Source organism: Poecilia mexicana, unplaced genomic scaffold (genome assembly GCF_051168715.1).
Source record: "Poecilia mexicana isolate PSO_F unplaced genomic scaffold, ASM5116871v1 scaffold_4, whole genome shotgun sequence".
NCBI classification, from domain to species: domain Eukaryota; kingdom Metazoa; phylum Chordata; class Actinopteri; order Cyprinodontiformes; family Poeciliidae; genus Poecilia; species Poecilia mexicana.
Genome location: NW_028263373.1, coordinates 12,328,708 through 12,341,413, shown reverse-complemented (window position 1 = coordinate 12,341,413; position 12,706 = coordinate 12,328,708). Strand labels below are relative to the sequence as shown.

General features: G+C 39.4%; 1 protein-coding gene across 1 annotated transcript; it reads left to right on the top strand.

The window, feature by feature from the left end:
* Window positions 1–6,972: 6,972 nt before the first annotated feature.
* On the top strand, window positions 6,973–12,429 carry ccl44 (chemokine (C-C motif) ligand 44). Its single transcript, XM_015007137.2, has 5 exons — window positions 6,973–7,196; window positions 7,863–7,992; window positions 9,456–9,600; window positions 11,397–11,473; window positions 11,567–12,429. The coding sequence occupies exons 1-4, from the start codon at window positions 7,133–7,135 to the stop codon at window positions 11,433–11,435; spliced, it is 378 nt and encodes a 125-aa protein (XP_014862623.1). The 5' UTR covers window positions 6,973–7,132; the 3' UTR covers window positions 11,436–11,473; window positions 11,567–12,429.
* Window positions 12,430–12,706: the final 277 nt, after the last annotated feature.

Sequence of the window (12,706 nt, the reverse complement as noted above, 5' to 3'; positions counted from 1 at the left end):
GGCATGGAGGCAATCAGCCTGTGGCACTGCTGAGGTGTTATGGAGGCCCAGGATGCTTCGATAGCGGCCTTAAGCTCATCCAGAGTTTTGGGTCTTGCATCTCTCAACTTTCTCTTCACAATATCCCACAGATTCTCTATGGGGTTCAGGTCAGGAGAGTTGGCAGGCCAATTGAGCACAGTAACACCATGGTCAGTAAACCAGTGGTTTTGGCACTGTGAGCAGGTGCCAGGTTGTGCTGAAAAAAGAAATCTTCATCTCCATAAAGCTTTTCAGCAGATGGAAGCATGAAGTGCTCCAAAATCTCCTGATAGCTGCTGCATTGACCTGCCCTTGATGAAATACAGTGGACCAACACCAGCAGCTGACATGGCTCTCCAGACCATCACTGACTGTGGGTACTTGACACTGGACTTCTGGCATTTTGGCATTTCCTACTCCCCAGTCTTCCCCCAGACTCTGGCACCTTGATTTCCGAATGACATGCAAAATTTGCTTTCATCTGAAAAAAGTACCTTGGACCACTGAGCAACAGTCCAGTGCTGCTTCTCTGTAGCCCAGGTCAAGCGCTTCTGCTGCTGTTTCTGGTTCAAAAGTGGCTTGACCTGGGGAATGAGGGACCTGTAGCCCATTTCCTGCACACGCCTGTGCACGGTGGCTCTGGATGTTTCTACTCCAGACTAAAGGTCTAGAATCGGTTCTTCTCCACAATCTTCCTCAGGGTCCGGTCACCTCTTCTCGTTGTGCAGCGTTTTCTGCCACACTTTTTCCTTCCCACTGAGGTGCCTTGATACAGCACTCTGGGAACAGCCTATTCGTTCAGAAATTTCTTTTAGTGTCTTACCCTCTTGCTTGAGGGTGTCAATGATGGCCTTCTGGACAGCAGTCAGGTCAGCAGTTTTACCCATGGTTGCAGTTTTGAGTAATGAACCAGGCTGGGAGTTTTTAAAAGCCTCAGGAATCTTTTGCAGGTGTTTAGAGTTACTTTGTCGATTCAGATGATGAGGTTAATTGCTCGTTCAGAGAACCTTTTCATGATATGCTAATTTTTTGAGAAGGACTTATATATAGGTATCTCTTGGTGTATATATAATGCATGTATATGTATTATACATAATACATGTATATGTATTATATATACAACAAACTCTTCGGTTTATAGAAATGCTTATAGAAATGTTTAAAATGCCTTAAAATTCTCACACTGAAACAATCAGAAACAAATTTAAATGTACAATTTTTGATTATTTTACACCTTTAAATAGAGTACATGTTTTTACCAAGTCACTATTTCCTTTAATAATACATACAAGTTCCATTAAAATGTACATTTATTAACTAAAAATTGTTAAATCTACCAAACAATGATGTGTAGAAACACCCAAAAAGGCAAGAAACACTTTGTTTTGTTGTAAACTGTCTTTCTCTACTTCAAGGTACTCAAAAAACCCATGTTACATGTTACAACAAATGAACTGATTTTCAGTAAAAATGTTACCAGTTACAACAACAATAGTGAAGTTTGTTGTAACCTACTGATTTGTGTTTTGCGACTGTGCAATACACAAATTTATAGCAACTTGACACATCTCAATTATTGCATTGAAACATTATTTTGAAAAAAAAAAAACAAGATTAAATAAATTCCTTTAGCTCAAAAATAATTAAAAACATGTTTTTAGGCTTCTGTAGCCAGAACTGCATTCCACGAAGCTTTTTGCCTTCATTTAAAGATTATGTCAAGTATTTCCCCCCACTGCATTTTATCCACCAGTAATCCGTTTCAGGTACATTAAGAGTCTGTGAGGCTGCAAGTCCAGCTCAGTGGGCCAAGCTTTCCATCAACTCCAGGAGGGCACAACATCCCTCCTTACATCCCCGGATAATGTTTCCCCGAGTGAGGGAAGCATTAAATATCCTTCCCATCGCTCCTGGGGTTGTTTTTTATTTGTGATTTACCATATTTGTGGCTCAGCACGACAGATATTTTAATCAGGGCAAAGATAAACAGAACGATGTATCTGGCTCACAGGCAGGCCTGTAGTCATGAGAAAGGTATGTTTGTGCAGTTTAGATTCCAGCCTGATTTCTTGGGTCAAATTCCCACACCCATCATGCACACATGCTCACCTATACCCACATGTATGCATAGTGCATGCTTTTACGCCAGCCTCACCCCTCAGCACAGACTGCATATTTTCATACCTTGAATTCCTTAAGGACATATTGTTGCCTTCATGTCTGGACAGTTTCTCCCCCTCAAGCTTCACAAAGGCATGATACGCTTTCATTCAGGAGTGTGTTAACACAACACGAAAAAGAAATGGTATCAGCCACTACCTTAGAGAGGCATTTTCTTTATGCAGGGAAGCATAAATGTTTTCTGATAAGAAAATGTTTCGCTAAGGTTTTAATTGTTCTGTGTCGTCTGGCAGGATGTTAGCTGCTTGCTAGCATCTATGTGTCACTTTATTAAGTTAAATCAAAAGTTGCCATCTCCAAAGGTGATTTTCTTTGCAACCACAGAATGTGTAGCATTAGCTTGAAGTGACTTCTCAGAGGCTGTTCTCAAAATAACAGCTAAGATCTCATGAGTGAAACACAAACTTAGAGAAAATGGAGACTTTTAGCTTCTTCCATTCTCTATAAGGCTTTTTATAAAGTAGGTATTTTCTTGTGGCTGTGTGTTTGGAGAAATGAAAGGGGTAGCACACCCATACTGCAACATTGACCTCAATACTGTTAAAATTTTGGTTTTTCCAAAGATTAGAAAATGTTTTCATGATCACTGAGGTGACATGCAGACTGCTTTTAAATGTTTGGGCAGGGTACTCAGTTGTTAGGTTTCCAACAGTTTCCTATTTTTATGTGGAGATTTGTTTGGACGAATCTCCATATAAATACTTGCCTTGTGAACTTTTGTCTTGTATGGCCGTTGTGGTTTGCACTGATGTGTAGGACCATCCCTCCAGGACCCATTTTGTTTGTGTTCTTGTTTTGCACGTTTTTTTTTTTTGTTTTTTTTTTTTCTAAATACCTGTGTTTGGGCATGTAAACCCAACTACATGTGAACTACAATCCTGAATACAAATAAAACTGAAAAGTTGTAAAAGTGATGTCTGTTCATGGCAATCGGGAAGACTCGTTTGTGGATCCATCCCAGCTGTTTTACTGAAAACGTTTTATATCTTTAAGCCCAGTCAAGACAAAAGAAAGCAGGGATTTATAACCAAACATAAAAGGTATGATACAGACTTTTTGACTTTACTGGCAAAGCATGCTTTACAATCCTGACAAATTACCAACCATAAATAACAAGGAGTTTAGCCAGTAAAAAGGCTTTTAACTGATCTGCACTAGGAGCTTTAAATGTCAACGTTTGGTGTTAATCCAATAGAAAAAAAACTAGGGAGGGTAATTCATTCATCATACCAGATCAAAATTAAAAGCATGGTTATCTTTTCATGAACATGAGAAAAGAAGACAAATTGTCGAATACACAAGTACTGCTTCACTGCAGGAGTACAGAATAACTCCCTTGGGTCAATTCCGTCATACTTACTGTGACTTAATGTTATTCATGTTCTTTTCATTTTCAGGTGATGGTTTGATCAGTATCCTGTGATACATTCAAAGCTTGGATTATTGTTTATAAAACATAACTCTACTTTGAACTTCCACAATCTTCTCCCCGACCTGTCTGCTGTGATTCTTGGTCTTTCAGAGTCTGTTTGTTCAGGAATGTGAGGTCTTAACTCATGTATATTTAAATTAAGTCACACACAGGTGAGGTCTATTTACAAATCATTTGACCTTCAGATGTAATTGTTTGCAGTGTATTATATGTAATCATTGTGACGGGTGCATTCAAATGCAGCACACAATTTTCAGATATTGTTTCCCCTGTCCTGCCCACTTATACTGTAAAACACACCTCAATAAATTTAATTTAAATTTTCACACATTTTTGTTTATATCCACAACATAAAGTCACTATTATTCTTAATGTGATGCATACCAAAATGTAAACATTCATTGCACAATCAAAATTATCTAATATATTAGGAAGAGAACCATGGGCTCCATAAGTCTGCACATTCATCTGTTCAACCAATAGTAAGCATTAATGTTCAGCCATTGCAATGTTCTGGAAAGAGATCAGTTCTATTTGCCAGAGTTAAATGAGTTTGGTGCAAAATACCTGCTGGGTTACAATTTGTAAGTGCTGTCATTGTTATAGATCTTAATTTTTGGAGACATGCCTCGAGGTTTCATGAAATAGAAATGGAATTGTTTGACCTTAATAACCATTACTACCTTTGAGAAAAAGGTGGGGCCCCAAGAAGTCTGAAAACACTGTTCTAGGTGTTTCCACCTAGAACACATAGAAGCATGAAGTACATGCTTTAGTGTCATGTTGTGTAGATGTTCTGCTGCAGGAGGGACTGGTGCACTTCACAAAATAGAAGCCATCATGAGGAAAGACCATTATGTGGAAATATTGAAGCAACACGTCAGCTAAGTATTAGTGGGTGTGATAACGGATGGTTGGATAAAAGGAAGAAATGTTGAATTATGCCGGAATAAAGGAAATATGTTAAAAATTGTGTTTAATTTAAAATAAATGCCATTAGGACCATATGAACGTGTGATATGTGTGGAAAAAGTCCTGGTGTCGAGAATGTGTATGTAACAAGCCTGCAGGAGCATTTTTTATTCTTTGATGTATTTATTGAAAAGTTACGTTACAAAAGTACAAAAATACAGACATTACCAACGAGAGAATGAACAAACCCAGTTCTCACTATCATTTGAGAAAAGTAAAACGGTACATGACTGCATATCGTTACTGTATATGACCAGATTGAGCCGTATAGCTAAAAACTATTTCTGAACCTGTCAGGGGTTGATTTAAAAAAAACAAACATGATTTACTCCTGTTTAAATTCCTGTTTAAACACATCCCAGTGCAGTATTTTTTGAATTAAAAGTAATCCATTAATGTGACAAATTACACCTCCAGCTTTGATTTATTACAGATTAATTAGTGCAGCAGCATTTCTTCATCCATGACGCGTTGGCAGATTTTACGATCGATCATTTTTCACTCTGCTGTTGTTGGATGTGTTATGTTTTCATAATCTGTTTCTATCATTTTTCCCAGCACAGACTAACCATGTTAATTCTTATCGGAAACAGATGCAGAGTCACTTTATTTCCTCTGGTTTTTATCATGTAATCAGGCTGCTTTGATGCTTTCCATTGAAGCCGCCGCGCTACAGATGAATGCACTTTCCTGGCATGTTGAAGCTCCGCGTTGCTCTTGTGCTGTTTGATTTTGGAAGCAAAGTTCCAACTTTATTATGATTTATGCACAGTAATGGAGAAGATGTAGAGCTCTGGCACTGAGCTGTTATTCAAACAGCTATATCATTTGTTATAAAAATACTTTCCATTGATTTGGTGACTTTAGCGCAGAGTGAGCCAATGTGCTCAGATTAGTTTCATACTGATGTTATAGTTCAGAGTTTGCTCTGTTAGCTGCAGCATCTGTCAGAAGTTTATACCTGTGGCAGAAGTAAAAATTAGATAAGTTCAAATATGAACATATGCTCTCATTAATATAGTAATAAATGTCCTTTAGAGCTTTAACTACATGCTCTTTGAAACAAAATAACAGAGTCCTGGCATAAATTTGGCTGAGTATTTATCAGAAACAGGAGAGCTTCCAGGCACAAACCTAAATTTTAACCAAGTTTGTACATTTTCAGCAGAGTTGAGGACAGGCTATTCCAGAACCCCAGTATCAGCTGGTTTGGACGTGTTCTGGGAGTTAATTATCTGACTGGAATGCACAGTTGTGTCAAAGTTTCCATTGGCTAATAGTTGGCTTGTAACAAGCTGAATAGCTGGATGTTACTTTTCAGTCTTTATTATTTCAGCCAGTTTGTGCTACGCAAGCTCACATGCACAGGAAGGGGGTCCTGTATGCAGAAAGACCCCAAGCAACAGAACTACCAACGCTGCCGCCATGCAGTCACTTCAGTTCAATTTAATTCAATTCAGTTCATTTCAAAAGCCAAACATATTGTATTTATCCCCCTGATCATAGCTGTTCTCTGAAGGCATTTAGTTTGTGCGTTTCTGCAGCTGCAGAGGTCAGTCAAGCTTGAAGGTGTTGGTCTTGGAGCAACTAATTCTTTTTCGGTCGCCACCGCCTCAGTCCACGATGATTTAAAACTGCTTGCACAAGGGAGAACGTGCGACCTCAAAGTACAAACTCCCAGCTGGGATTCAAACCCGTAACCCTCATGTCTCATTCCTGAAATACCAACAAATTTAAGTGGTAAACGACGCAGCCAGAATGAGTCCAGAAGCTATTATAAGTTCATGATTAAGGTTCATCCTGCTAAGGGACATTTAATCAAATATTTTTGGGGTGTATGTACATTTTTGAGCCTGTAAAATTCCGCTTAGAGAAAATCCTCAATAAACACAAACTTTTGCATCCTGTGCAGATTAAAAAATATGCTCATTGAAGTTGTTTGTTTGGTAAACAATATTTAAAATGCATAATTATGCATTATTATGACATCAGTGCCCCTAAGAAGTGCAAATGAACCTAAATAAATCTTAAATCTGCAAATAGAAACCTGTTTTTGTCAACTTGCTTGCTAAGTAACTGGACAGGCAATGTGATTTAATGTGATGGCATGAGCAGTGTTATTTGTTTTTATCACTCTTTTGAAATCTATTCAGTCCTTAAAGCAAAACATGCAGCAGAGGAGGAAAGAGGAATTTAAAGCCTCAAATCAAACAAATTGGGTCTGGCATCCTGAGCGAGGACATGAGAAAGGAGAAACCAGGGAGAGGTGGTATGAACAGATCAGGGAGGGAAAAAAATCAGAGACTGTGAGGGAGGAAGAGAGTTGAGAGGGAGGCTGACTGAGGATGGATAAACAGAGGGTGGGAGGGAAGGACGGTAAGAGACAGAAAAAGGAGAGGTGGTGAAAGTGAGTGAGTGAGAGATGGGCAGGGAGGTATAAAGAGAGGGAGGGAGTTATCTACAAGAGGCAGCCATAGAGGGAGAGGTGACAGAGTAGATTATCCTCTCCTCCCTGCCAGTCTCACCATGTTCATGCTGCAGACGCTGACTGTTCTCTCGCTCACTGTCATCTTCCTGGCATCTGTAGAAGGTAGGACACAGCTATCCTTTGAACGTCTGTGCGTTTTGCGTCTTGCACGTATTGCATGCACCCTGCAGGTGGACAGGGTGGCAAACAGAGCAATGGCGAAGACACACAAAAAAAGAGGAAAGAAGAGGGGAAAGAGAGGCATGGCAGCAGCGAGGATGTAGGCATGGATGTAAACAGAGGGGCAGAACGCAGGATGAGCATCTGAAAAAAAATCACATGCATGCAGAGCGACATGCCAGCCAGCCTCTTCTATGAAACACAGCTTAGGAAGTGATCCGATTCGGCATCACCCATGGCATGACAAACAGCTCTTTCCTTCTATTATTACTATTTTTTTTTACAGCTCACATTGCTCATAGTGTTTCAGATCTCACTTTGTTTTGTTTACACATTAGCTTTGAATGAGGGGACGTGATGCCAAACACACACTCCCCCTCTCCTCATCTCACTTACACTCATTTCTCACACTGAACAGGGTAAACCAGTGCATCTCCTCTGATATTCCTATGAGGATTATTTTTAGGACAGATAATGTGGAAATAATGCATAATTATTCTGCAGCTGAGATGATTCCTGGTTATTACCAAACTTTTTTAATTGTATTTTTATGTTGATGCTGTGATGTGGGGCACAATATTATTCCAAGGTGTGTTTTCTGTTTCCCAGGTAAAGGCGTGCAGATGCAGAGGGATGTCCAGTGTTGCATGCTGTACTCCCAGGGTAAGGTGCGTACCAAAGATGTGCTGCGGTTTGAGGTGCAGACGGAGGGGCCCGACTGCAGCATACAAGCCATCATGCAAGTATTTCAGCTATCCACTCCTGGAGCTTAAGAGCACAGAGGAATTTGGAAGCATGGAGAAAAATGCCTCTCGTTAGAGCAGGAGCAGGGCTCCATGGCCCGAGAGGCATTGTCTTCTTTCCAAGTCAAATTGTTATGGCAGAGCTGCTTGCTGTGATTGCCAGGGAAGTAAAAGAAGAAATATGTGGGAACAACAAGCTGCCTGAAAATACCTTTCGGGCGAGCTGAGCCCCGCAGCATTCAGTCGCTCTGTCAGAACAGCAGGGTTTAGTTAAGTAAACGACACTGTGATACCGATCGCTGCCAGCAGTTCGCAGAAATCTGATGTAGCAAGAGAGTTTGCTTTTGCACACAATCCAGTTAACACAAACACAGAAGTCTTCTCACACACAAAATATTTTTACAGCACCTTGAAAAAGTTTTCACTCCTCTTGTCAAATTTTCAATGTACTTCATTGAGATTTTAAATGATGCTCAAATACTCAAGTAGTGAGTAATTGAGAAGAAGGTTTATATTTCTTCCCCAAGATGTTCATGGCGATTATTGGGGAGCTGCAGAGATTCACAACTCAGGTGGAAGAATCTGACAAACACTCCTCAAGTCTGTCCTGTTATGGAGGAGCGGAAAGACAAAAGTGTTGATTGAACAATATAAGAAGTCTTGTTTGCCACAAACCACGTGGGAGACACATCAAGCATGTGGAAGACTGTGCTCAGGTCAGATCAGACCAAAATTAGATTTTTTGGCCAATATGCAGAATGTGTTTTAAAAAAACTAAAAATGCACTTCAACCTGAACAAACCCTTAACACGGTGGTGGCTGCATCATGCTGCAGAGATGCTATTCTTCAGCAGGGAAGCTGGTCAGTGGGTGAGTTAATGTATACAGACCTGCAAGAAAACTTATTACCTGCAAAAGTCTTCAGATTTGGATGCAGGTTCACTCTGATAAGAGCTTAAAATTGCTTTTTGCAGAGGGACTTCACGCAAAAATTGGACAAAAATCAAAGTCTTTAGATATGAAAAATTGGTCAAGACATAAACAAATTGATATGCAACTGAAGGTGTGGCAAAATGTAATTTGACAAAGTATTAAGAGGAGATTAATGGAAGACGACACAGTTTTCTGATTTGTATTTGCAAAAAAATTGAGAAACGTTTTTCTTTCCTGTGTCTATCGCAATCGCGCAGTACTCTGTGTTGGCCTTTCTCAACAATGCCAATAAATCACCCTGGCGTTTGTGGCTTTAAAGTGATCACATATTAAAAAGACTCAAGTGATATGAACATTTTTAATTTACCAACTCATGACTTTCATCTTTTTGTTCCCATGTCCAGTCGTGTTTATTCTTTCTAATACTTGACAAACATATTTCTGACCTTACATCTTTCAAATTAGTTTGAAATCTGTTGAGTGTTGGGTCGATCCAAGTGAGAGATTCTGCTCTTTCTCTCTTTAGACTTTACACGAAGAAGGCAGTGAAATGTGCGGACCCTAGAGATCGTAAGGTGAAGAGGTTGTTGAGGAAGCTTCTGCAGAGACAGAGACTCAAGAACCACAGAACCATGTGGCTTCCTCGCGACAACCTGCCCGCCATGTCAGAGGTCAGGTTTGAACGACCTTGCAGCTGCTGTTACTCACTAACTACATCTGTCACCAAAGGCTTACTATCTTCCTCATGTTTCCCTCATATGAAATAGTAGAAAAACAAAAATACAACAAGGTCTGCAGTCCACTTAGATGAAGTTCTGTTTTTAGTCAACACATACAGCTGTAGTTGAATGCAGGCCTCCTTATGTTTCAAGGTAAAATCTGTTTGTAAAAGCACAATAAGCAGTGGAGATCTGTAAATTACAGTTCCATGTGTGTATGCATGGACAATTATGAGATTCTCACTGAAAGTAAAAATACCACAATTTCAATTTCAAATATTGTCACGTTTTTACAAGCAATTTTAAAACAAAATGTAAAACATGAAACAGAAAAGCAACGATTAATTGTGCTGCTGTAAAATAATAAAAGTCCCCCAGTGTCTGCTGGTTTGGGATACATTACTCTGAAAGACTGACATGGTTTCAAGAGAACAGTTTAAAGTGAGATAAACTTTGATTAGATCAAATTATGAACGCACAGTATCTCAGTCCGTTTCTCTGACATAGTGAGTGGATAAAAGCCCAACATATAATCCTTATCTCTGTTGTGGTCTCGTCCAGGAATGGTGGAATAACGATAGCATAGGCGTAGGAGCCAGGGGGACAATGAGGGATAATATTGGACACAGGCGCATTTGTCCTACCCAACTATTTCACCGCATTTGCGAAAAGTATTTGAATTTGAAATCTTCCACTCGCGTGCTTTTATTTTGAAGGCGCAACACAGCGCCCTCAACACAGCACTTCCTGTCTCCTGAATGCAGGGCTGAAAAGTGAGACGGCACACTGAGTTATCAGTGAGGAGCTAAGGAGCCTTAGCTCATTTTTATTTATTTTGTAGAGCAAACTGTTGCACTGATGTAGAGTTGTTCAAGAAGTACAGAGCTTGTTTTTTAGACTCTATTTTTGTTGGTCAAACTGCTGTATTGAGTTTAAAAATGCTGAATCCTATTTTCCTATTTGTTTTTTTTTTGTTTTTTTTTTACTTTGGAAAGAGGCAGAACCAGAAAGAGGTAGCAGTGGATAAATAATCTGGTAGCAGACATAAACCAGGAGATTTGTGTCTGCTACCAGATTGTTTAGCTTGATAGTTGTGAGGCAAATAATAAAGTGTTAAGTCCTGGAATGACAGTCATTATGTTGTTATTAGAGTTACGGGTTACTAAGCAACGTGTTGATGGCGGCATTGTTTTTAGTATTTCTGCTCAAGCTATTTACGGATCTGTCAGGTTTCTGATACGTGTCCCCTCAGTGATGCCCTTGACCGATACCGACTTTTCCATCCAAGCTGCACTTCCCTGCCCTCTCCAGTGCACTTTCCTACACTGTCACCTCTGACAGAACCTGACCGACCGGGTGGTCTTATGTTGGGTATCCGTTTCTGTTCACCAGATCACTGACAGAATCTAAAGATTAGGGTGATGGGAAGTAGGCATTGGAAGTAAATACCAATGCAAAAAGCTGGTCAGCAAGTATAAAAATCCCTTCATTGCTCTAATTGTTCATGGAGAGAATGGCATAAATAATTTGACATGTTGATTTTTGTTGAAATAAAAACAGTGTTACCTCTCATACAATGCTTTTTTTGCCTTTTGGAGTACGTCTATCTGATTTCCAATGTGAAAAATCCTTCTTGGTTGAATGAAAATATTTCTTGGGTATGAATATTTTTGAGCTCAACTGTTCCTCAGATTTGATTCTCATATTTGATTCTCACCTGTTACGTTGTTTTCAACTATTGTGATCAGGATAAAAAAGACAACTGGGCAGTTCTGAATGTGGAGTGAAGAAGCGCCGTCAACAGTGGAGTTAGTCGTAGTCATACGTAAGGCTTCCCTAAGTTTAATAAAATTAGTTTCAAGCTTATATTATGTTAATGTCTAATCCAACATCTTTTAAACTCTCTTTTAATTTGCAGGCCAAGTAATCATTCAGCAGCTCGTCGGCTTTAATCTGCGACGCTCGCTGACGTTCCAGTCATCTTGTGTCTCTCTATCCGTCTCCTTGGGACCAGACCTGGGCAGCAATACTTATTTAAATGGTGTAATAAAATATTCCCGGTATGTGAGAGGGAGAGCATTATTGTAAGAAAAGTTGCAGTGATTTTTATTTAATGGCTTATACTGTTATTTGCCGGAGTCTGCCTGAAAGTATCGCCCTCTGAAATAGTGTAAACACTTGTGGCCGATGTGAGATCAGTGAAACAGCATTGACATTCATATATTATATCTGCAATATACTCTGTGCTTATTTGTGACTCGTACTGCGTAAATAATGTAATGATGTAGTTGGGGTTTTGTCAAAATCAGCTGAGTGTGCAGAAATTTGAAAAACATGTTTTTAATATTAACTTGCACTTTGCTCTTTTCTCCTTCGGCTTTCTTTTGAAGTATTTGTACTGAGGCTTGCAGGTCTTTGTTGAGGCCAGCATGGGGAAAAAAATCACAAGGTGATGATTTCCATGGGCTTTAACATACTTTTTAACACATTTTGTCTACTTTGTATATTGACTGTTTGTAAAATATAAGTAGATCTTTTGGATTTTGACCCACCGGCATCAACAAATCATCCGATATAACTTGGCTTAAGTTTACTTTTATCTTTTTAACTAGTAGTTTGACATTGAACTATGCCAAAGCACTCATGAGTCGATTCATTAAATGACAAGGCTGTTAAAACTTAGAGGGCTGTCCTGTGTGTGTACAGCACACAAGCATTGTAACGTAGAGGAATGCACTGTATCTCAAGTGAATTATTTTATAAATTAATCTGAAACATTAACTGCAACTGTTTTCGTGCATTTTGTTGGGGCTGGGTGTTAGGGCTTACGTAGAGATAATACAGTGTTGAGGTTCGTCATGAAGACAAATGCAGGGAAGGTGGCAAGAAAAGCAGAACAGGCGTGTCACTAAATAAAAATATAATTCATAGCAACGTAGCTCGAGACAAAAACACAATCCAAAACTCAGGGAGTAAAGCAGTAGCAGGTTAAATTGAAAGAACATATTTATGTTGACAGAAGCAGATTGAAAGTGTAACAATAGTACAAAAACAAACA